General features: G+C 53.9%; 1 protein-coding gene across 1 annotated transcript; it reads right to left on the bottom strand.

Moving 5' to 3' along the window:
- Nucleotides 1-1,464: 1,464 nt before the first annotated feature.
- On the bottom strand, nucleotides 1,465-25,487 carry LOC137463266 (anthrax toxin receptor 1-like). Its single transcript, XM_068174362.1, has 6 exons — nucleotides 24,875-25,487; nucleotides 22,129-22,170; nucleotides 14,257-14,352; nucleotides 13,223-13,390; nucleotides 9,558-9,638; nucleotides 1,465-1,731 (listed from the first exon to the last, which is right to left on the bottom strand). Exons 3-6 carry the CDS (start codon nucleotides 14,260-14,262, stop codon nucleotides 1,465-1,467), a joined length of 522 nt encoding a protein of 173 aa, XP_068030463.1. The 5' UTR covers nucleotides 14,263-14,352; nucleotides 22,129-22,170; nucleotides 24,875-25,487.
- Between the last annotated feature and the right edge of the window lie 260 nt (nucleotides 25,488-25,747).

Genomic DNA, 25,747 nt, shown 5'->3' with positions numbered 1-25,747 from the left:
ACACTGGCTCCTCTTCACTCAGAGCTGGGGAGGCAGCTGCTACTTGTTTAGGAAAGGAAAACAGAACAAAACAAAAAAGCCCAAAAAACTCCAAAAGCCCCCAAAACCAAAACAAACAAACAAAAAAAAAACCCCAAAAAACAAAATGAAACAAAACCAACCAAACCCCCCCACCCCAAAAAAAAAAAAAAAAAAAAAATCCATGTGGAAACATTTTTAAAGCGACAGAATTCAATTTACAGAAAACCAGGGAGGCATCAGTGGCAACCTTTTCAAAGTGACAGCACAAGGAGCCCGAGCAGAGTGGATCTGGGGAACCCCAGACTCCAAACCTCGGGGTGGCACTCAGAGCCCTTCCCTTGAAGTGGAAAGCAGCACAAAGTCAGGCTGCAGCACCGCGGGGTGGGGGACGGGATGGCCTGAAGGCTCTGCAGGGACTCCTCTGCTGGCCACCCCTCTGCCAGCTCCCGGAGGTTTTGGGGACAGGTTCTGTGCCCCGCTGGGACACCGGGGGCTGGCCTGGCACCGCTCTCCCCGTGCCCAGGGACGGGTTTGTTCGGCTGTCCCAGTCTGCAGTCTGATTTCCTGGAGGCTCTGACTGCACCCACCTGCTCGTCCCCAGACCGACACCCCCACTCCACCCCCCGGACCCCCGAGGTGACAGCACCTTCCCTTCTGCGGCTCCTGCTGGGTGCAAGGGTGCCTGGCACCACTTCTGTGCCCGCAGAGCTGCCCCTGGCACGGCCCCCGGCAGCGAGGGCTGTCCCTGGCTCCGTGCAGGTGTGCCAGGTGTGCCAGGCGTGCCAGGTGTACCAGGTGCATCAGGTGTGCCAGGCGTGCCAGGTGTGCCAGGCGTGCCAGGTGTACCAGGTGCATCAGGTGTGCCAGGCGTGCCAGGCGTGCCAGATGTGCCAGGCGTGCCCAGGCGTGCCAGATGTGCCAGGCGTGCCAGGCCTGCCAGGCGTGCCAGATGTGCCAGGTGTGCCAGGCACCCCAGGCGTGCCAGATGTGCCAGGCGTGCCAGATGTGCCAGATGTGCCAGATGTGCCAGGGGTGCCCAGGTGTGCCAGGCACGCCAGGCGTGCACACCTGGCGGGGGTTCCGCACTGCTGCCAGTCCGGTGCAGCCCTGCCCGGGGCTCTCCCTGGCACGGAGCTCGCTGGGTCACCCGTGCCCTTCCTCCGGAGGGTCCCCGCGCTGGCACAGGGCTCCGGGGGGTGGCACGGCCGCCGTGCCGGGGAGGAGCTGGAGCTGTCCCTGGCTGCTCTGGCTTGCCGAGTTTGTGGCACTGATGCTCGAGGGGGTGAAGAGAGGGGAGAAGGTTCTAGAAGAGGAAAGGGGGGGGCGCCTGCAGGGTGGCTGGTGCTGCTGCCGCCCAGGGCAGGGGCTGGGGTCCCCCAGCCGGGGGGGTACAGTACTGCTGAGAGAGCCCCGGGACACCTCTGGAGGAGCGGGGGGACCCCCTTAGGCCGTGGGGCGGGGGGGGGGGCCGGGACGGGGGGGGGCGCCCGGCTGGGGGGGGGGGGCCTGGGGCGGGGGGGGCAGCGGGGGCAGCGTGGAGGAGGGGGAGGGGGTGTGGGGGGAGCTGGGGGGAGGGGGGGTGTAGATGGGGGCGGGGGGCGGGGGGGTGTAGATGGGCGCTGGGGGCGGGGCAGAGGGGTAGGAGTTGTTCAGGGGGTATTTGGGGGGGGTCTCCGTGTTCTTCACCCGCGTGAAGTTGATGCAGCGGCCCTGGAACAGAGCAGGAGGAGGAGAGGAGTTACTGGGAGAGGCATTCTCACCTCCATGGCACGGGATGGACCTCACAGACCTTCTCATCCCACCCCTGGCCACCACCCTGGCACGGCTGGGACCTCACAGACCTTCTCATCCCACCCATGGCTACCACCATGGCATGGGATGGACCTCACAGACCTCCCTGTCCCAGCCCTGGCCACCACCCTGGCATGGCTGGGACCTCACAGACCTCCCTGTCCCACCCATGGCCACCTCCATGGCACGGCTGGGACCTCACAGACCTTCTCATCCCACCCCTGGCCACCTCCATGGCACGGCTGGGACCTCACAGACCTTCACATCCCACCCATCCCAACCATTTACCAGCCGGAAGGGAAGGTTTGTTTAACTGAGATGTTTTCCTGCTCAGAATTTTTCCTGAAATGCATCCATTCCCATCAGGATATCTTGATATCCCATTGCTCTTGAGAAGCCAATAAACTGGTTTTCTGGCTCTTTGGTGCTAAGCTACAGTTTGTTGTACAGCTTTAAACAAAACCTTTGCCCTCTGAGCTATTATTTTCTTTTTTTTTCTCACAAGTTCCACCTGCAAAAGATCCCACTGTAAATACTCAAATGTCAGAATCAGCATTACTGTATTATGGATTCATTCCTTTAGATATGAAATCATCCCAAAAGGCACCAGAGGATTTCTGAATCCATTCTTTATTTTTGGACTGGTGAGCACGAGCTTATTTTCTGTTTTACTCTTTCCTCTCCCAAAGTAAATGTTTTTCCTGGTGAAAAAAATCCAGATGCAGCACTGAGCCCCTGGGGGCTGCAGCAGATTTGTGGGGGTAACATTTTAAATCCCCTGCACAGCTCCTCCCTGCTGTCCCCAGGCTGGGCACAAACGCCCTGCAGGGAGGACCCGGGACAAGGAAGGAGGAAGGATTTGGCAGGGATGGGAGGAGCTGCTGTGGAAGGGACACAGAGATGTCCAGACAGCTCCTCCCAGGAGCTCTGCCAGCTGTGCATGTGGAGGAACATCTGCCCGAGCCCGTCCAGCAGAGGGAAAAGGGCTCCTGGCCCAGGGAGGCTGTGGAGCAGCCCCAGCTGAGCTCAGCCTGCCTGGGACAGGAAAGCTCCTTTGGGGAAAACAAAATCCGAGATTTCACAGCGCCTCGAGCTGCACCCAGCTCAGGATGACCCAAACAGGAGGGTCTGAGCTTGGTCTCACAAGAATCTGAGCTTCTACAGCCACACAGGAGGGTCTGAGCTTGGTCTCACAAGAATCTGAGCTTCTACAGCCACACAGGAGGGTCTGAGCTTGGTCTCTCCCCAAAATCTGAGCTTCTACAGCCACACAGGAGGGTCTGAGCTTGGTCTCACAAGAATCTGAGCTTCTACAGCCACACAGGAGGGTCTGAGCTTGGTCTCTCCCCAAAATCTGAGCTTCTACAGCCACACAGGAGGGTCTGAGCTTGGTCTCTCCCCAAAATCTGAGCTTCTACAGCCACACAGGAGGGTCTGAGCTTGGTCTCTCCCCAAAATCTGAACTTCTACAGCCACACAGGAGGGTCTGAGCTTGGTCTCTCCCCAGAATCTGAGCTTCTACAGCCACACAGGAGGGTCTGAGCTTGGTCTCTCCCAAGAATCTGAGCTTCTACAGCCACACAGGAGGGTCTGAGCTTGGTCTCTCCCCAAAATCTGAGCTTCTACAGCCACACAGGAGGGTCTGAGCTTGGTCTCTCCCCAAAATCTGAGCTTCTACAGCCACACAGGAGGGTCTGAGCTTGGTCTCTCCCCAAAATCTGAACTTCTACAGCCACACAGGAGGGTCTGAGCTTGGTCTCTCCCCAGAATCTGAGCTTCTACAGCCACACAGGAGGGTCTGAGCTTGGTCTCTCCCCAGAATCTGAGCTTCTACAGCCACACAGGAGGGTCTGAGCTTGGTCTCTCCCCAAAATCTGAGCTTCTACAGCCACACAGGAGGGTCTGAGCTTGGTCTCTCCCCAAAATCTGAGCTTCTACAGCCACACAGGAGGGTCTGAGCTTGGTCTCTCCCCAAAATCTGAGCTTCTACAGCCACACAGGAGGGTCTGAGCTTGGTCTCTCCCCAAAATCTGAGCTTCTACAGCCACACAGGAGGGTCTGAGCTTGGTCTCTCCCCAAAATCTGAGCTTCTACAGCCACACAGGAGGGTCTGAGCTTGGTCTCTCCCCAAAATCTGAGCTTCTACAGCCACACAGGAGGGTCTGAGCTTGGTCTCTCCCCAAAATCTGAACATCTACAGCCACACAGGAGGGTCTGAGCTTGGTCTCTCCCCAAAATCTGAACTTCTACAGCCACACAGGAGGGTCTGAGCTTGGTCTGTCCCCAAAATCTGAGCTTCTACAGGCAGAGGAGTGCAGGATGTGTCCAGTCAGGGACCTCCCCATGGCTGAGTCCATGAGTGTCCCCTTGGCCACCAGGTGCCAGCCTCTCCTGCCTCTCCACCGAGGTTTATCCCCTCGTTTAGGCATCCAAATTCACGTGGGGTGGGTGTGGAAGACGGTGGCAGAACACCCAGGAGGATGAGTGTGCTCATCGCTCCCACCCGTGCCCGGCTCTCCGGACCCACCAGAACCCTGCCAACGCCCCAAAGCCACCCTGCTCTGCCAGCTGCTGGGGCTGGAGCTCTCTGAGCTCAGCACGGAGGGCTGGCCCCGCTGGGGGAACGCAGAACAGGAGAAACCAGAGCAAAGTGCTCCCAAAGAGAGGGCATGGGCTGCTGCCCTGCCAGCCCCAGCCCTGCTCCTGCCAGAGCTCAGCAGCGGGGCTGGCTCCCCCAGGGACCAGTGGCCATGTGGCTGGCAGCAGCAGCCTGATGGCTTTTGCAGGAGCTGCTGTTGGCTCCCTCCTGCTGCGGGGTGGGTGTCATTTCCAGGAACATCTGGGGGCTCTTCCCGCTGCCTTTCTGGAAAGGGCTTGGGAATGCTGAGTGACACATCAGAGACACACCTCTGCAACCTCTCACCTGGGGCTGGATCCCAAAAAAAACCCCTCAGCCAGGCTGGAACCTCTCACCTGGGGCTGGATCCCAAACCCTCAGCCAGGCTGGGACCTCTCACCTGGGGCTGGATCCCAAACCCTCAGCCAGGCTGGGACCTCTCACCTGGGGATGGATCCCAAAAAAAAACCCCTCAGCCAGGCTGGAACCTCTCACCTGGGGCTGGATCCCAAACCCTCAGCCAGGCTGGGACCTCTCACCTGGGGCTGGATCCCAAAAAAAAACCCCTCAGCCAGGCTGGAACCTCTCACCTGGGGCTGGATCCCAAACCCTCAGCCAGGCTGGGACCTCTCACCTGGGGATGGATCCCAAAAAAAAACCCCTCAGCCAGGCTGGAACCTCTCACCTGGGGCTGGATCCCAAACCCTCAGCCAGGCTGGGACCTCTCACCTGGGGCTGGATCCCAAAAAAAAAAACCCCTCAGCCAGGCTGGGACCTTCCAGCTGGGGCTGGATAACAAAACCAAACCTCAGCTAGGCTGGAACCTCTCACAGCTTTTGGTGAGGAATAATTCCCACAGCTTTTGGTGGAGAATAATTCCCACAGCTTTTGGTGAGGAATAATTCCCACAGCTTTTGGTGGGGAATAATTCCCACAGCTTTTGGTGGGGAATAATTCCCATCCCCACAGTCCCTGCTGCTGGGTTTGCCTCGGCTTCTGACGTCAATATTAAAGGCATAACTTTAAATTCTGTCTGGGATAAATCCTGCCCTGGCTCAGGTGTGCCTGGAGCCTCCAGGGCTCTGCTGGGCTCCCCTGCACTCTGCAGGAGCAGAGCCCAGGCTTTTGGCTCTGGAGCTGTTAGTTCCAGGAAAAAGAGCTAATGTTTAGGTTAACTTTTCCATGGCTGTTAATGGAAAAGCACACTGCAGCAGAAAGCGTGGAAAGGCTGGGGTTTGTTCCCGGGCTCTGCTGCCTGCTGGGGGGGAAGGATGGGTTAAACAGCAGCCCCTCGTCAGTGCTGGGACACCGTGGGGCTGCCCTGGGGGCTGCACAGCTGCTTTTGCTCTCAGGTCTGAGAAGGGGCCGGGTCTGCTGTCCAGTCCGGGGGCATCTGAAACCCCAGCTCCTGCTTTCTGCTCTTTGTTCCAGGAGGTTCCCACTCACCACGCTGAAACCACACAATCACCTGGGATACCCGAATTTCCCTGTCCGTAAAACAGGCTCCTGATTCCAAAGGAGGCAGGAGCCAGGGGCTTTCCCAGGATGAGAGGGAGATTTTGCTGGTGAGCTCTGTGAGGCTCCTCATCAATCAGCACCCCCTGGCCATCCCCACATCACCCTTCCCTGTGGCCACTCAGTGATAAAACACATTTCATGCCGCAGAGAACTCCCTTCACAGAGCCATGGGCTGAGTTACGAAAACCTTAAATCCCACCCAGTGCCACCCCTGCCATGGCAGGGACACCTCCCACTGTCCCAGGCTGCTCCAGGTCCTGTCCAGCCTGGCCTGGGACACCCCCAGGGATCCAGGGGCAGCCCCAGCTGCTCTGGGAATTCCATCCCAGGGCCTCCCCACCCTCGCAGAGAAGAATTTCCTCCTAATTTCCTCTTTGGATGCTGTGCATGGGAAAATGAAGCAGCGAGGAAAGCTGCTGCTTGTGGTCAGGGGAGGATTTGGAGCACATTAACAGAATATTCCAGCTGCTCCCACGGATCCCCCGTTTGGAGCTCAGATGAATCAGTACCACCACGGGGTCCCAGAGGCTCTCCCCACATTTCCCCCTGCCTCGGGCCAGGCTGAATTCCTGCTTTACCTGCAATTAAATTGATGAAGTAAAAGCTCCTGGCAGGGTGGGGCAGGCTTTAGCTGGCACCTGGAGCACAGGTGGCACAGCAGAGCCCTGGGCGGGTGGCAGCCCTGTCCCAGCTTTTCAGCTTTTTTCATTTCCCTGCAGTCAGCTCCGTGTGGGGAGTGAGAGACAGGGAGAGAGATCTTTCCCAGACTGGTCTTTGCAAGTGCACAGCATTCCCCGGCAGGCTGGGGAAGCCAAGGAGGGGAGATCTGATTTTCCAGGGGTTTGAATTGGCCAGAAATAAAGAGACACCCAAATTCCCCAGGTGGTGCAGCAGCCAGGGCTGATCCCTCCCTGAAACACCCAATTACAGCAGCACATTAAAGGTTACTCAAAGAAACAAGAAAGGACTGAGAAGGAAATTATACAGTGGTGTGATTCCACCAGGAAACTTTAAAAAAAGAAAAAAAAAAGAAAAAAAAGAAGAAGCTCTTTTCCCTGAATCTTCATTAATTTGGGCAGGATACATCTCCACACATAATTTGTTATACCTTTCTCTTTACACTCTTCTATATCTACATTCCCCTATTCAAGCACAAAATGAAAATGCAATTTTTGCAATGCAATAACAAATTAAACCACATTTGCTCCCTGATTGAAGAGTTCCTGGCCAAGTCTGAGCTTGAAACACATTTTGATGACCTCATAAATCCCTGACAGAGCAACATTTATCAAGGAAGTGCAACTGGCGCTTCAGAGAAACACGAACTGTTTGGGTCCTGTGAGCAATTTGCACAAATAAGGGTTCCTGTGTTCCATTATAAAAGTGATAAAGTTCTGTAAAAAATGCATATATATTTACATCACCTCTCTCTGATACAAAAATAACCCCATTAATGCTGACAAGAATGCAAACCTAGTCTCTTGAAAATGTGAGAAGACCACAGGAATCCCATGTGACCTCACTTCCTCGCCTTATTGGAACCATCTGTGTCTGTTGGTAACCTCAGACCCCCCATCCCCAGGTCTGACTCCAAAAAAAACACAGTTTCATCATCCTTGAGAGCATCTCAGCCTCTCTGGGTGCCCTTCAAAATGGGTCCTGAGCATCCCTGGATGTTCCTTTTGCTCTGGGCTGGGGGAGGAGCTGCTCAAAGCCTCCTGCACAGCAGGCCAGGGTTCCACAGAATTCACAGAATCAATCACAGAATCACTGGGCTGGAAGGGACCTTCAAGATCATCAAATTCAGCCCCAGCACCTCAGCCAGACCCTGGCACCCAGTGCCACATCCAGTCTGTTTTTAAACACATCCAGGGATGGAGACTCCACCACCTCCCCGGGCAGACCACTCCAGGGCTTTATCACCCTTTCTGTAAAACTTCTTCCTAATATCCAACCTTCCCAACCTTCTTCCTAAAATCCAACCTATTCAAACTTTTTCCTAATATCCATCCTTTCTCCTAATATCCATCTTTTCTCCTAATATCCACTCTTCTTCCTAATACCCAACCTATCCAAACGTTGTCCTAATATCCAGCCTTTCTCCTGACATCCGACCTACACCTCCCTTGGTGCAGCTGGAGCCTGTGTGCTCCGGTTGTGTCCGTGCTGCTCCCTCTGCTCCCTGCTTGGCTCCTGCTGGGGCAGCCAGGGCTGGCAGGAGCAGGGACAGCGCCCTGCTGCTGCTGGGGACCCTTGGGGTGCCAGGGGGGTGCCCTGTGGGAGAGGAGAGGTCTCAGCTCTGCCTCCAGCCCCACCTCAGCCTGGATCCCTCCTGCCCAGGCGCTCCTGGGGCTGTACCTGGGCCAGGTACAGGGCAGGCATCCCCACCTCCACCAGAGGCACAGGCTGAGCTCACAGGGAGCACGAGAGCACTGAAACCTTCAGTCCCGGTTCATGCCCTGATGTGGGGCTGGGCACGTCTGTCCTGGCAGTCCCAGGGATGCCAGGGACCCCTGGCAGCTGCGTGGGCTGCAGCAGATGAGCAGCCCACAGATAAAGAGCAGCCCACAGATAAAGAGCAGCTTTCAGAACTCAGCTCAGGGCTTGAGGTGGAAGCCGTGCCTCGTTCTGTGCACGGGATCTTCTGAGCAGCCTGGCTCGCGTGCTGGAGGGGATAAAGTCACTGATTCCAGCCAGGCATTGCTTCTACATGGGGATGATGTAACCCTGGGACTCAGGCCAGCTCTGCCCAGGCTCCAGAGCAAACAGAGATGCCTTTCAGCTATTTCTCATCTGGCTTCACCATTTTTATCTCCACCAGTGGGTGCATTAAGGAGCCCATTCGACAGCACTGAGTCTGAAATCTGCTTCCCTGCCTCAGGAAAGAGAGGGGAAAGAAGGAGCCACAGCCTGCTGTCCTGCAGCTCCTCCCTGCAGCTCTCAGGGATCTCCTGTGCTCAGAGGCTCCTGCTGCAAACCCCACCCGTGCTGCCTGCAGGGCTTTGAGCACTGATCCAACCTCAGAAGGTTCCACCACCATCTGGGGGCTCCCTCTGGGGCTGCTGGCTCCTGTGGGGTGCTCTGCCAAGCCCTGCTTCTCTCATTCCCAGGGCTGGCACTGGGCACCTGCTGGTTTGTGGCTGGAAAACTCGAGGTGTTTAGTCAGAAATCCCCCCTGGAACAGAGCTGGGCAGTCTGGAGCTGCTCTGGGGCCTGCCAGGGTCACGAAGCAGAGCCCAGCTCTCCTGGCAGCACCAGGGGTGGGGGTGATGGGTGACCCGGTCCCTGCAGCACCGGGGTGAAGTCGGGCAATTTTAACGAAGGAAAATCCCAGAATCCCAAACATCCTGATACCCAACCTGACCCTGCCCTGACACAGCTCCAGCCTTGCCCAAACATGCAGGAATATCCCTCAGTGGCCCCGGGAATTCCCCCTGTGGCTGCTGGGGAGCAGCTCCGTGCTCCAAGAGCAGACTGTGCTGGGCTCTTCCAGGGCCCCTGCACAGCTCGGGCTGGAAACCACAGCAGCCAAAGCCCAGGGGGGTGACAGGAGTGACAGCGTTGGCTCCTGAGCAGGGGCAGGCAGAGGGTTTTGCTGGCAGCGCTGTACCTTGTCTCCTGGCTGGGGACGCATCACGGACACGCGGTCGTAGCCCTTCCTCAGCAGGACCCAGAGGGCATCCAGCTTCCCCTGGAAGGAAAGAAACAGGGCTTGGTCCTGCTCTGGGCCAAGACAGCGCCCAGACCCAGCAGGCTGTGCCCACCATCGCCAGAGCCTGCAGGAGGGGCTGGACGACAAGGTTTTCTCTCACAGACTCTCCTGCAAAGGAAGGGCACTCAGTGTGTGACAGTGACAGCACTCAGGTGTGACAATGACAGCACTCAGGTGTGTGACAGTGACAGCAATCAGGTGTGTGACAGTGACAGCACTCAGGTGTGTGACAGTGACAGCACTCAGGTGTGACAGTGACAGCACTCAGGTGTGTGACAGTGACAGCACTCAGTGTGTGACAGTGACAGCACTCACTCAGTGTGTGACAGTGACAGCACTCAGGTGTGACAATGACAGCACTCAGGTGTGTGACAGTGACAGCACTCAGGTGTGACAATGACAGCACTCAGTGTGTGACAGTGACAGCACTCAGGTGTGTGACAATGACAGCACTCAGTGTGTGACAATGACAGCACTCAGGTGTGACAGTGACAGCACTCAGGTGTGACAGCACTCAGGTGTGTGACAGTGACAGCACTCAGGTGTGACAGTGACAGCACTCACTCAGTGTGTGACAATGACAGCACTCAGGTGCGACAATGACAGCACTCAGTGTGTGACAATGACAGCACTCAGGTGTGTGACAGTGACAGCACTCAGGTGTGACAGTGACAGCACTCAGGTGTGACAGCACTCAGGTGTGACAATGACAGCACTCAGTATGTGACAATGACAGCACTCAGGTGTGACAGTGACAGCACTCAGGTGTGACAATGACAGCACTCAGTGTGTGACAGTGACAGCACTCAGGTGTGACAATGACAGCACTCAGGTGTGTGACAGTGACAGCACTCAGTGTGTGACAATGAAAGCACTCAGTGTGTGACAGTGACAGCACTCAGTGTGTGACAGTGACAGCACTCAGGTGTGTGACAATGACAGCACTCAGTGTGTGACAGTGACAGCACTCAGGTGTGACAATGATAGCACTCAGTGTGTGACAGTGACAGCACTCAGGTGTGACAGTGACAGCACTCAGGTGTGTGACAGTGACAGCACTCAGGTGTGACAGTGACAGCACTCAGGTGTGTGACAATGACAGCACTCAGGTGTGACAATGACAGCACTCAGGTGTGACAATGAGAGCACTCAGGTGTGTGACAGTGACAGCACTCAGGTGTGTGACAGTGACAGCACTCAGGTGTCTGACCCTCCTCAGGGTGACTCAGAAACCTTCTGGGCTCTGAGAGAAACTAAAACCTGCTCAGCTCCAGGACCAAATGAAGTGAATGTGAAGAGAGTTGGATCAAATAAATAATCTTGACTCGTGACCCGGAACTCCAACAGCCACAGAGAGGTCAAGGGTCAGGATTATTTATTTGACCCAACTCTCTTCACATTCACTTCATTTGATCTTTGGTCTGTGAAGAACTCAGTACCCTGAGAGTTGTAGGAATTTCTGGGATTTCTGTTTTCTGGAGAATTCCTGTCCGTTGTACTGTCTACAACAGGCAGTACTTGTTCCTGTTCCCATGATTATTGTCCCCAGTGCTCTGAGTGCTGTGATATCAGAGCAGGAGCCAGGAGCAAAACCCCTACCAGCAAACACCTGCAGAAATGAGACACTGACAATGCACAAAGTTATCCCTTGGTACAAAACTGTTTTCTGCAGTAAGAGCATCAAACCCAAAGAGCCACCCCTGGCTGCATCCAGGAACTCCTGCCTGATCACTCCTGCCTGGAAAGTGGGACTGCAAAACTTGTGAGAGCAGAAATGTCTCGTGTACCTGTCGTGGGACAGGATTACCAAGTGGAAATGTGAGCTGGCTGTTGCAGAGGTGCTGCGGAAGGGCTGAGTAGCCTCACTCAGAGTAAGGCAGCTGATTCTCCTCCTCGGGGTGTGGGAACCCCAGGGTCTGCGGGGGCCAGAGTTGACACTGGGGGTGTTTGGGAGCTCCTCTGTGACCCCAGGTCCCTGGTGTCTAACTAAAGACTCCCTTTCATGGGGCAGAGTCCTCCTCTTCCCTTTCCAAGGCACCACCAGGGCCACGATCCCCTCTGGGATCTCGATTCCTGCACCAGCCTGTCCAGCCAGTGCTCCAAAGCTGCTCTGGGACTTGCAGGGACACGTGGGTGGAGGCAGACACGGAAAATGACTGCAGGGAACCTGTTTCCAAAGGATACGGGGGAAAGACTTCCCAAGGTGAGAGCCAGGAAAGTCTGTGATTCTCAAAGGAAGAAGCAAGAAACTTCTCAGACAGATTGCTCTGCACTTGGACACAGAACTCCTGAGAGCTGAGGGAAACCATCCCTTCTGCTCCAATCCATCTCTCCTCTGCAGCAGAGCTGGTTGAAGCTCTTGATCTCCTGTCCACCCTGACAGCTCTAGAAATAAGCACCTTTTTCTTCCATTTCTCCTTTAGGAAACCAGAGGCAAAGTGACAACTTTCCATGGAAAGGAAAAAAAAAAAAAAAAATTCCTTTTTACTCCGCAGTCCCAATTTCCCAATTTCTTGGGAAAAGCCAAAAGCTCCATCTTTGGGAGCCTCTGAGGCATCTGGGTGGAAGAGAGGGAGTGTGCATCATGGAAAGGATGATGGTTGAAGAAATGGAATGGCAAGGCTTTCTCTTGGAAGCAGAAACCCTCCTGTGCTCTCCATGGATGGGCTGTGTCTCCCTGTCTGGAACTCCTCCATAGCTGCAGCACGAGGTCGCTTGGAGGAAAAAATTGCAACGTCTGAAGGCAAAAAAAGCCTCGAGTCCTGCTAGACCTGAGGCCCAGAGAGAAGAAACACTCGGGGCAGATGACAAATGAAGGAGTGCCCAGCTCCAGCCACGGAATTTCCTCTGGATCCATGGTGAATCCAGCCCTGCACTGACCCTGAGTTACCCCAGTGCTCCTGAGACCTGCTGGAGCCAGGCACAGGCACCTTTGGAGCTGGCTGTAAAGCCAGGTGGCCACAGCAGGGCTGGAGTGGCTGGGATCCAGCTGGGATTCACCTGAGGTTTCCTTGGAGAGCACCACTTGGTGCTCCAGATGATCATCTGCCAGGGGAAAGCAGAGAAGGTGCTGGGCCAAATCCTCAAGGAGGCTCACGTCTGGGATCCCCCAGAAACCACCCGGGCTGCCCTGAGCCTCGCTGCCACGCCTGGCCCTGGGTTTGAAGGTCAGGGACTGAGGAGAGCCCAGCCACGAGGCTGGCCCTGCTTCCCTGGAGAACTGCAGCAGCTCAGGAGCCAGAGGCAGTGCAGGGAGCTCTGCAGGGTGGGACATCTCCCAGCTTTTGTCTGACCCCATGGCTGCTGCTGGGCAGGGAGGAAGCAGGACAGCCAAGCCTCCGTTTTCCTTCAGAGAGCCAATTCCTCCCCATTCCCCAGCCACGCAACTCCCAAACCTGAGCAAGCAGCTGGGGAACTCCCAGAGCCCCCCGTGGCCCCTTCCCCAGCACAGGCACTCCAGCAGCCCTGGGGATCACGGCTCTGTGGGCAGATCTCATCCCTGGGTGGGAGCACACAGACAGCAGGAAGAGCTGCTGCCCACACCCGGGGCAGGCTGGGCTCACCTTGATGGGCGAGTACCACTTCCGAGGGGACGAGGGCCGGCGCATGCTGCTCCCCAGGCTCCTGGGCTCAGGGAACTCGTACTCCTGCTCTGGCATCTTCACCCTGGCATTCTTGGCCTTCTCCAGCTTGGCACCTTCCTCCGTGGAGCCCTTCTCCCCCCAGCGCACCTGGAAGGAGGGATCACATCAGGATCAGATCAGGATCAGGATCAGAATCAGGATCAGGATCAGGATCAGAATCAGGATCAGATCAGATCAGGATCAGATCAGGATCAGATCAGGATCAGGATCAGGATTGGATCAGGATCAGATCAGATCAGGATCAGATCAGGATCAGGATCAGGATTGGATCAGGATCAGATCAGATCAGGATCAGATCAGGATCAGGATCAGGATCAGGATTGGATCAGGATCAGATCAGATCAGATCAGGATCAGATCAGGATCAGATCAGATCAGGATCAGATCAAGATCAGGATCAGGATTGGATCAGGATCAGATCAGATCAGGATCAGATCAGGATCAGGATCAGGATCAGGATTGGATCAGGATCAGATCAGATCAGGATCAGATCAGGATCAGGATCAGGATCAGATCAGATCAGGATCAGATCAGGATCAGATCAGGATCAGGATCAGGCTGTGCCAGCCCTGCTGCAGGAACTGTCCTGCCTCTGCCTGTCCCCAGCTGAACAGCAATGCACAGGCTGGGAGGTTTGTTTCTAGACTGCAGCCCAAATTTTGAGCTTGTCCTTGGTGGTGGTTTATGAGGAATGTGGGAGTGGGGGAGCTCTTCAGGAAAACTAAAACCATTTCCTTGTAATTTGTGTGGCAGTGCTGCCCCATGTCCCAGGCATGGACCAGGACGTTGCTAAACTCCAGAAATCTGTGTCTGCCTCTCAAATATTCCCACACAAAAATGATCTGCACTCATAAAAACCTCAGGAAGTTTGTGCCTGCCCCCTGAGTGCCCTCCAGGCTGGGCTGCAGGGGCTGTCCCAGCCCAGAGCTGAGCCCTGGCCTGGCGTTTCCTCACCTCCATCCGTTTGATGCCGCCCACGCCTCGCCCTCCGTAGTAAGAGGCATCCACCGTTGGCCACTTCTTCTTTGGCAGCCCATCATCATCTTCCTCCTGCAAAACAGCAGCAGGGGTGGCACTGCCAGGGGCCACGGGCAGGGATGGAAGGGATGGGAAGGGATGGAAGGGATGGAAGGGATGAACAGGGATGAACAGGGATGGAAAGGATGGAAAGGGATGGGAAGGAACAAGCAGGGATAGAAAGAAAGGAGCAGGGATGGAAAGGATGGAAGGGATGGGAAGGATGGGAAGGGATGGAAGGGATGGAAGGGATGGGAAGGATGGGAAGGGATGAACAGAGATGGAAAGGATGGAAAGGGATGGGAAGGAACAAGCAGGGATAGAAAGAAATGAGCAGGGATGGAAGGGATGGAAGGGATGAACAGGGATGGAAAGGATAGAAAGGGATGGAAGGGATGGGAAGGAATGGAAGGGATGGAAAGGATGGAAAGGGATGGGAAGGAACAAGCAGGGATAGAAAGAAATGAGCAGGGATGGAAAGGGTGGAAGGGATGGGAAGGATGGGAAGGGATGGAAGGGATGGAACGGATGGAAGGGATGGGAAGGAACAAGCAGGGATAGAGAGGGATGAACAATCCCAGGCTGCCTTGTCCTTGCAGGGCAGGCCAGGTCCTGGTCTGTCCCTCGTTCTTTTCCAGAGGATGTACACTCATGACAGGACAGTGTTTCATGGCATAGACACCACCACTTGTGGAAGGGACAGCCCAGCTCCAGCAGGAATGAGATTTTGGGGTTTTTCCCCTCTGCCACCCGCTCCCTTCACCTGGGGCTGGGCAGAGGCAGCTGCTGCTCGAGGCTCCCTGTGCTGCAGGGCCCCTGCAGGGCCCAGGTAAATCCCCCCATGGGAGTTCAGGCCTCCCAGGATGCAGGGAAAGAGCAAGGAAATGAATAAATTCTCTCCTGAGCCACAGCAAACTCGGGGTACCTTTGGAAACCACCCTGGTGGGCATGCCCAGGGTTATTGAGAGGAGCTGGCCAAGAGGAACAGGATGGAAAAGCCTCAGGGAAAAGTCACAAAAATGCAATTAGCTCCTGTAATGAACCCGGGGCAGCTGCCCGTGGAGGTCCATGTGGCTTCAGGGAGCCCTGTGCCTTGTGTCCGTGTGAAAAATGAGATTTAAATGGAGTGTCCTGCCCTTGCTCCCTGCAGGCACAGAGCTAAACGTGCTCAGCACCTCACGGTGACACTCAGATATGGGTGACTTAACAGATCAGCAAAGTTCCCTTCAGTTTATTTAAAATGAGTCTGCTAAAGCTCTAGTGAAATTCAAGGTATTTTAAATTCCCCGTTGCACTCCTGTAGTGCCTTTCCCTTTAATTTCTACAGTTCAGGCTGTGAACTGGCACAGCAGAAGAGCAGAGTTCATCAAAAACGTGAAGTATTTCCTGTGAAAAACGTGGAGAGAAAAGAAAAATGGTCCCTCTCTCTTTTTTCTTCTTCTTTCTATAATTTTTCACAGGGATTTGGCTAAACTCCAAAACTTAGGAGCCTTCCAAAACTGGAAAAGCCAAAAATACTTTGAAATTGAAACTCCCCATCAGGAAAACTGAAAAACTGGGTGGGGGAGAAAAAAAAAAATCCAAGAAAAACTCTGGTTTTCACGGCAACCAAAAGCATTTCAGTTTATCAAAACACAGAAACTGGGCTGCAACACGTGTCCTGATCCAAGGGAAGGGTGAACAGCTGGTCACAAGTACCAGGCTCTTCTCTTCAGAGCTGACCTCCCTCTCTGGCCCTGGGCAGAGCTGCTGAGGCTCTTTGCTGCAACCCCAGAGCTCAGTATCTCTGCACGAAGCTCTCCATGAGGATTTTTTTTGGTTAAAAAGAAAAAAAAAAAGAAAAAAAAAGAAAAAAAAAAGAAAAAAAAAAAGGAAAAAAAGGAAAAAAAGAAAAAAAGTGGAAATGAAGCCATCTAAATATTTTCCTTCAGCAATTCTCTCTCTTCAGCTCAGCACAGACTGGACTTCTCACAACAGGAAATACCAAGGTTTAGGAAATTTTCCCCACAAGCCTTAAAGCCCTGCGAGCCCAGGACAGCAGCACGCGCACAGAGAGGCAGCAGGACCCCTGACAAACAAAGGAGTCACAAGTTTGCTGCAGGACCGGCCTGTTTACATCTCTGCAAGGGCAGGGGAGGTTTTGCAATCCAAGGAAAAGCCCCCGGCAGCCGTGTCCTACACCCTTGGCCATGTGCTCAGCACACTGGGGGGAGCTGGGGGAACTGGGGACGGGCTGGGGCAGGGAGATGGGAAGGAAAAGGCGCCCAAAGCCCACATCCAGCACCCCAGCATGGGTTCTCGTTCCCTGCCTGCCCCAGCTGCATTTTCCCCACGTGGGGTTTGTACCTGAGGAGCTCCAGCTCCCACCCAGCTGCAGCATCAAAAACAGCCCCGGAAAATCCAAGTGCATTTAAGGATGCTGGAAACCGACTGGACAGAACCTGGCGCCTTTCCACCCCCACAATCTGCTTTAGATGGAGCTAGAGTTTCTTCTAACAAGTAAGAAGAAGCAGGACAGAGCTGCATTTCACAGTCAGGGATCCAGAGTCAGAAGTGCTGGATTGCAGAAAACAAAGATCTGTGTTTATCTCAGGGGCCAGGCCGGCTCTGGGTACTGTGACCCTGACCTGAGGGAACCTCATCTGTGGGTAACACAAGGATAATTCAGGCTCCACAAGGGACATCTGAACCACTCAGGGTAAGAACTCAAACAAAATTTGGCCAGATATTAAAAAAAAAAATTGGACAACTTACCCCTCTCCCCACCCTTATAATTATTTTCCCAGTTGTCTCTGCAATGCCTGAATTTTGTCAGAATTCAGCATTTGTGGAGAGCTCTGCCTGCACCAAGGGCTGAGCCACGACATGACAATCATTTCTCTGTGTGAGAGATGTTCTCATTGAATTTTAGTGCTGAGGGAGCACAGAGGCAATCCTGCTGTCCTCAAAACCCCTTTCTGCCTCTTCTCCCAACACTGCAGCCATTCCCACATGCCATGGCCACCTCTCAGCTGCTTTGTGCCACTCTGGGGACACCTTGCTGCTCCCAGGGAACGTTTTCTCCTGCTGGGGAAGGTTTTGCTTGAGAAGCTCCCCAGAATTTCTCTTCTCCAGCCAGAACAACTTCAGCTTCATACAAGCTCATCCTTGAGACACAGAAACTCCCCTTTTATCCTGGCCCAGATCCCTGGAGGTCCTGCCTGAGGTGCAGCCCTCCAGGAGCAAAGCACCTTGTGTGCCCTGGTCCTGGAGAAAGAAGGATTTGAGCTGCAGGGAGGTGAAGTTCCTATCAGCTCATGGCAATCGGCACCAGGATGGGATTAAACCAACCCCACAGCCTCTGCACTGCACGGGATGTTTCACGTGACACTGGCCATGAAACTGGAATCTGGCCATGAAACTGGAATTTGGCCATGAAACTGGAATCTGGCCATGAAACTGGAATCTGGCTATTAAACTGGAATTTGGCCATGAAACTGGAATCTGGCTATTAAACTGGAATCTGGCCATGAAACTGGAATCTGGCTATTAAACTGGAATTTGGCCATGAAACTGGAATCTGGCTATTAAACTGGAATCTGGCCATGAAACTGGAATCTGGCCATGAAACTGGAATTTGGCCATGAAACTGGAATCTGGCTATTAAACTGGAATCTGGCCATGAAACTGGAATTTGGCCATGAAACTGGAATCTGGCTATTAAACTGAAATTTGGCCATGAAACTGGAATCTGGCCATTAAACTGGAATTTGGCCATTAAACTGGAATTTGGCCATTAAACTGGAATCTGGCCATGAAACTGGAATTTGGCCATGAAGCTCCACACCTCCATGGTGTAATACCTGCACCTCTCCTATTGCCAGTAGCAGCCCCCCCTTTTTTCTTTGCCTGTCTCTTGGAAGGCTCCTTTTCTCCTCCCATTTTTCCACAGCTCACTGTAAAAAGGGGGTACAGGGAAGGAGAAGCATTGGCACACCACTGGGACCTGGATTCATTTCAGGAATAAATTTCCTGCCCTGGTGTCCACAGAAATTCCAACCAGATCCTTTCTCTGGAGCTTGTTTTGCCATCTCCCCAGCATGGCTCTCCAAAAGGAGCAAGGGAAACAATTTGGAAAAGAATAATGAGCAGCAATAATTGAACAGCTTGGTCTGGTGGAACGTGGTGGAACAGAACCATCTCCAAGGACCCTCCCAACCCAACCCAACCCAACCCAACCCCTTCCACGACAGTGAGTGAGGGTTCAAGCAGCTCTCCAGGCAGCTGGGTGTCCTTCAGTCATTCTCTGTCCTCGTGGATGTTGTGGCAGGGATCAAACCCCAGGATCAGAGTGGATCCAGCTGAGCAGGGGCTCATCCCACAGCAGGGACTGAAGTCCCTCCCAGGACAGCCAAAACCCCCAGGCTGTGTGCCAGCAGCTCCCTGTGAGTGTGTGCTGGGTGGCTGAGAGGACAAGGGACACGGGAATGATCCCATCACAGCCTGGCTGCTGGCCTGGCTCTGGTGCCACTCCAGGGATGGCCGTGGATGTTGGGTGACAGAGCAGCAGGGAAAAAAGGGACTGAGTGGTGAGCAAAGGGCAAGCTCTGGGCACCTGGGTGATCTCCTGCCTGGCTTTGCCAGGCTCCAGGGGCTTTGTGTTCCTGGACTGCTGCTGTGGGAACACGTGGTGCCTGCCCAGATCCAGCTGTGGGTTCCCCTGGCTGCAGCAGAACTCTGGCCTGGCCCAGGGAGGGAAGAGGGAACTGTAGGAAGCTGCAGAGCTCTGCAGTTGGGGTTTTTTGGTGTATTTTGAGGGTGGGTAGCTACAGCAGAACCAGCTTCAGCCTTGTGGGGAGCCTCTGCTCTGAGCTGGGCAGAGCTGCTCCAATAAGCCCAGCCTAAAGGTGATGGGGCACAGGAATAAAATCAGCTGTGTCCTCCTGCAGCAGGGCTAGGAAAAGCCCTGCTATTCACTGGAGCTAGAAGAACGTGGTTTTGATCCACCTTCCGTGACTAATCACAGGCCAGCAAGGTGCTCCTGCCTCCTCAGGCACTCTCCTCTTCCTCTTGGCATTAACTCAATCCTTGCTGGCCTAAGTGAAACCATCTGTCCTGCCCTGTGCTTCACCCTCAGCATCCCCAGCTCCCCGAGCAGCACAGCAGGAGGTGACAACATTTGCCATTTCTGAATGAATTAATTGGGAGTTTCTGGCCAGTGCTGGTTTCCTTCACCAACAGTGAAGTGTCTCACAGGGCCTCTGAAGCAGAGTTCAGTGAAACCTTTGACAGCTTCCCCCTCCTTATTAGAGTGTGATGCATTCTCCTTCCTCCTGTGGTCTTCAGCTCCCAAACCTGCTGATGCAAGAATTCCTTTTATTTCTTTCTTTTTTTTTTTTTTTTTTTTCTTTTATGGCCAAGAATTTCGTGAGAAGGAAAAAATCCAACTGTAACCCTGCTGCTGAAGGGACCAGCAATCCCTCCTGCTGGAGAGGAGCAGCTGCTGGAGTCCTGCAGGGGAGGGAGGCATCAACAACACCTAAAAAATGGACTGTAGAAAATCAACTCCGTCTTCTATTTGTTTAGAGCAAAGTAGAAAATCTTGAGGTTTCCATCTTCTGAGAATGCATCACACCACTGCCAGTCCCACTCTGTGGACCAGCCTCTCCAGCAGTAAATGCACAACAAAATGCATCTTTTCAGGAAATGCACAACAAAATGCATCTTTTCAGTAAATGCACAACAAAATGCATCTTTTCAGTAAATGCACAACAAAATGCATCTTTTCAGTAAATGCACAACAAAATGCGTCTTTTCAGAGCTGCTGCTAGTTTGTCACTAGTGGGAAGCTCTTCTGTCTGGGGAAAAAACCAGTGCAAGTCCCAGCTGCAAGGCTGACTGACTTCTGAGCACTGCCCTGGTGCTGCACAGCTTCCAGAACAGTATAAATGCCATTTTCCTTTCTGAAAAAGCCCTTGGCTGCCAAAGGGGCACCTTGGCTCTGGGGTAACTGAGCTTGGGGGGGTGCTCTGGTGGGAAGCAGGGGTGGAATGGCAGCACTGGAGCAGCTGGCACACTGTCCCAGCCCTGGCAGTGTCCCAGGCCAGGCTGGATGGGGCTTGGGGCAGCCTGGGACAGTGGGAGGTGTCCCTGCCCTGCCACGGGATGGACTGTGAGGTCCCTCCAACCCAAAGCAATCCATGACTGCTGTAACCAAACCCTGCCATGCATGCCCAGGTCCCCAAAGAGGAGAACAACACCCAAAAAATGTCCGGGTCCCCTCCTGGACTGGTGAGGCAGCAGGCAAAGCACATCCTCCTGAATGCCAATTTTCAGTCACTCTGCAGGGCCCTCTCGGGTACAACCGAAGCCTGGACAAGTTGCATTTCAAGCTGCAGCTGTGATTTTGCAGAGACTGCTCTGCTTTTGCAGCACTTACTGGGTTGACAAAAGACATCCTTATAGGCGAGGCACACACGTCTTCCCTCTTAGGGGATGCAATTTCCCCCTCCAGCTCCTGGCCAGGGAGCCAGCATTCCAGAATGATGTCTTTTAATTAATTTCGGCAATTGAATCCCTTGCCTTGGAGGCATGGGTGATGCAGAACAAAGCATTTGCAATGTGAGGTTAATATTTTCCTTTTCATCCAGAGGACAGAAGTTGACAAAGCTGGTGGGTTTTCACACAGCCTAAAAAACGTCTGCTTGGGGAAATGGGCCAGGTGCCCGCAGAGAGAGGCACTGGCTCCAAATGTGAGCCCCCTTGGCTCGGGAAAGGCCTGATTTGGAGTTTGCTTCAGGAGTCTGGAGTGCCCAAGGTGGAGGTTCCAGGGCTGGCCTCGGGTGCCACTGCCCTGGACAGCGCAGGGAGAAGCCAGGCTGCATCCCTGCTCCTTGCAGAGGCCTGAGCTCTCCTGAGCCTTGGTTCAGCTCACCCTCCCTGGGCCAGGCTTCACGGAGAGCAGGGAGCCCCATTTCACAAGCCTTCCCACCTGCAAGCTGGAGCAGCCATGGATTTGTCTCCAGAAGCAGCAAGCAAGGCAAGCTACTCCAGCAGATCACCCCGGGCACAGGGCTAAGCTCGTTTCGCTTGCCTCGCTAAGAGGAACTGATCCAAAGCCCAGTGAAGTCAGTGGAAGAACTGCCCTTGGCACCAGAGTGCCCTGCTCAGAGCCCAGGCTGCAGGGAAATCCCACGTGGAAAACCCTGGGAGCAGGGCAGGGACTCGGTGTGTGCTGCAACTGGAGCACGCAGAAAGAGGAGATGGAAAAGTGGGCTCGGGAATGGGGGCACAGCTTTGGCCCTTTGTGGCAAGACTCCTGTAAAACCTGTAAGCAGAGCTAAGATGGGGGCTTTGATGCTGGTTTAGCATTTGCTGATTACTCTCCACTAAAGCCGCCCTGGCTCGTGCAGCTCTGCTGGTGTCCAGAGGATCCTGCTGGGCTTTCCCACCTCTCTGAACGTGCCCAGGGAGTGCAGGGCCCAGGAGCTGCCTTTTCCCACAGCAGCTGTGCTCCAGCACGGGGAGCTCCTGCCAGCAGTGGCTCTACATCCCAAACCACCAAAATCATTACCGTGCCATTCCAGGAAGGCAGCTAAGCACATGTTTAGGCTGCACTAACTCAGAGTTAAACACAGGCTTAAGGGCTGACCCTGTGTGGATCACAGCCTGACGGCTCTGACCAAGTGAGGAGGGACTGTCTGAGCTGTCCTTTCCTACCTGCTCACTGAGCCCACAGAATTAATCAGCTTTTCTGAGGTGATTTAATCAGCTTTTCTGAACAAAACATTGTCCTGAACACGGAGGAGAGCAGGGGTCAGGGTCACTCACCTCGCTGTCTTCTGCGGGAGGTGGGGGAGGCTCCTTGATGATCTAGAAGGGTGAAAGAGAAAGAGAACCATGAATTCTTTGTTCCTCAGCACGACCGAAATCCAAAGGAGAAAACAACAGGGTGTGCTGCTGGGCCACCTCTCTTGCAGCACGGTGTGGTGGCTCTGGGTGCCACTGTCACTCAGGGGGAGCAGGAGTGTCCCAAAGCCCTTCCACAGAGACATTCCCAGTGACAGCCCCCCACTCACACTGCTCACTGGGTGACCCCTGCCCTGTGAGAGAAAATCCAGAAAATCCAAAGTCTGATGCCCCTGAGTCTCCCAGTCCCAGCAGTTGCCACAGCCAGTGCTGGCCCTAAGCAGGGATGCTTCACCTGGACAGCCACAGAAAATCAGCACCTCCTTCTCCTGCCCTCTGCACACGTGTACAAATCCTGCCTCAAATCATTTCCAGTCTGAACAGAGGCTGGAAAGCAGAACCAACGTGAAGCAGAATGCCCTGGGGACGTTGCCAAGCAGTGCTAACCCCCAGCCTGTCCCCCAGACCATTCTTCCTTTTTCACTCCAGAAGGCTCTGCCACCTCGTGCTCTTCACATCACCAGGTTAATATAGCTCACTGTCAAAAACTCAAAAATATAAATATATATATCTATACATACACACATATATGGCTCATGGAGGTTTCTAACAAAGCAAGCAGGGTGGGGCTGCAGCCTGGTCCAGGATATTCTCCATAGAAACCATTTCAGTTTATGTGGGTGTGAGGCCATTATTTCATGCAGAAACTTTGCATCCAGGGCTTGGCAGGCAGCTGGCTGCCAGCAGAGCATCCAAGAGCAACAGAGAGGTTTCCAAGGGGAGGGCAGTGACACCAGGCACGTCCAACCCCTGGCACCCCTCGCCCTGCCCCAGCCCTGCCATGGCAGTGCCACCCCCAGCACGGGGCTACCTGAGCACCAGGGGAGGTGACACCGAGTGTCCTGAGCTCTGCTCAGAGCTGGCTGTCAGGGCAGAGCTGCCCTGGCTTGGGGGACACACGTGTGGGCTTCAAAATCACCCTAAAAATAAAATAAAAATAAAAACAAAAATACCGTCCGGACCGGCAACAGCTTGGCCGTTGAAATGCAGAAAGGGAAAATTGCAATCACGTTAAAGGCCCTGAAGATATAAATATTTACAGCAACTCCTCTCACTCGTGTTTTTCCCCCTGTGATGAGCTCAATGTTTTTATTTTTGCTCTGCAAAGCCCGAGTCATGCAATGTGGCCATTAATGAGGAGCATGTGCCTCTGGCAGGGGAGGAGACAGGGCTGGAGCAGCTCAGTCCCAGCCCGGGCACTGCTGAGTGCTGGGCTCTGCCACCACCTGCTCCTGGCCACAGGGCTCCTGCTTTGGTGGCCTTCAGCCCCCCAGGGGATCCCTGCCAGAGAGACTCTGTGCTGAGCACACAGGGAATGAGGATTCCTCGTGAGGAGGAGTGTGGTGGAGCCTTGCTCGTGCCCCAAAGCAGGGCCGTGTGGCTGATGGCCCCCAAGGAGGGGGGATGGCCCCGAGGAGCCTGAGCTGGGCAGGGAATGGCACAGCACCCGTGTCCCTGCCCAGCCTGGCATTCCCCTCCATCCCACCCGTGTCCCTGCCCAGCCTGGCATTCCCCTCCATCCCACCCGTGTCCCTGCCCAGCCTGGCATTCCCCTCCATCCCACCCGTGTCCCTGCCCAGCCTGGCATTCCCCTCCATCCCACCCGTGTCCCTGCCCAGCCTGGCATTCCCCTCCATCCCACCCGTGTCCCTGCCCAGCCTGGCATTCCCAGCTGGAGGGAGGGAAACGATGAAAGCTGTGACAGGGACCAAAAATGATAAAAACTGTGACAATGGCCAAAAACTATAAAAACTGTGACAATGGCCAAAAACTATAAAAACTGTGACAGTGACAAAAAACGATGAAAACTGTGACAGTGACCAAAAACGATGAAATCTGTGACAAGGACCAAAAACAATGAAATCTGTGACAATGACCAAAACCAATGAAATCTGTGACAATGACCAAAAATGATGAAAACTGTGACAGTGACCAAAAACGATGAAATCTGTGACAGTGACCAAAAACGATGAAATCTGTGACAATGACCAAAACCAATGAAATCTGTGACAAAGACCAAAAACGATGAAAACTGTGACAATGACCAAAAGTTATGAAAACTATGAAAATGACAAAAACCAACAAAAACTGTGAAAACGACCAAAACCAATGAAAACGACCAAAAATGATGAAAACTGTGGCAATGACCGACAATGATGAAAAGCAGATGAGACGTGGATGATAAGTGCCCAGGGAGGTGTGCAGTCCTCGTCCCTGGAGGTGGCACTCAGTGCTCTGTGGGGATCGGCCACAGGCTGCACTTGGTGATCCCAGAGGTCTTTTACAAGCTAAAGAACTCTGGGATTCTGTGAGAAGAGGATGGAGAGCTGTCTGCATGGCAGCACTGCTCTGTGGAAAGGAAATCCTGGATATCAGCATCGTCAGAGGTGTAGGAAGGAGACAGCACCATCTCTTCTGTGTCCCTTGGCACAATAAATACTAAATAAGAGAGGGTGTGCAATGCACCAAAAGACACAGGACACATTTTCAGATTAATTTTGGTCAGTCTGACGGGTGGCATTTGTCAAGAGACCTCCTTTAGAACCAAATCCCTGAGCACAAACCCATCAGACACTGAGAAAATTCAGATATCTGATCCAAAATGTACCTGCTGAACCTCCTGGCTCCCTCCTGCAGCATCCCCTGGGCTCTAGAGGAGTTTCTCTCATTGACATTGGAATGAAACACCAGAATAAGCCATCCAATTTTGGCGCAGCTGAGCATCCAAACACAGCTTGTCAGCCAGTATCAGTGCAGATTACACACTTGGAAGTGAGGAGATGGCTGTTTTCCATACATTTGCATTCCTTCCCATAGGCACACACGTACACACAAACTGACTGACTTCTGTAAACAGATCAAGTGTTTCCTATCACAGGCCAAGAGGGGGGGAAAAAAGACAATTCCTTCCATTTTTGAGTGCTTTGCACTTCTAAGAGCAACTGAACTCCCCGTAAATTGGCAGCAGGGATTGGTTAATTTGGACAAATCTAGAGATGGGGGAGCTCAGCCTCCTGTGCCTTTGGGCCTGTATGACCTTTCAAAGTTCAAGTCCTACCAAAAAAAATCTCATTTCTGACTCGCTGCCCGGGCCTTCAAACAGCACAGAGCTTTTCCTTCTCCCTTTTGGATTCTTACAGTTACAGCTCTGTGTGCACGAAATCCTTACTCTGGGACACCGAGACCTTCGTTCTGGGGCACCGAGACCTTCGTTCTGGGGCACTGAGATCCTAATTTTGGAGCTCACACTGAGACTCTCGTTTTGGGGCACTGAGACATTCATTTTGGGGCTCACACTGAGACCCTAATTTTGGGACACTGAGCCCCTCACTCTGGGACACTGAGCCCCTCACTCTGGGACACTGAGACCCTCATTTTGGGACACTGAGCCCCTCACTCTGGGACACTGAGCCCCTCACTCTGGGACACTGAGCCCCTCATTTTGGGACACTGAGCCCCTCACTGTGGGACACGGAAGGCA

The sequence above is a fragment of the Anomalospiza imberbis genome, chromosome 28 (assembly GCF_031753505.1).
Source record: "Anomalospiza imberbis isolate Cuckoo-Finch-1a 21T00152 chromosome 28, ASM3175350v1, whole genome shotgun sequence".
NCBI lineage: Eukaryota > Metazoa > Chordata > Aves > Passeriformes > Viduidae > Anomalospiza > Anomalospiza imberbis.
This window is presented reverse-complemented; position numbering and strand designations above follow the sequence as displayed.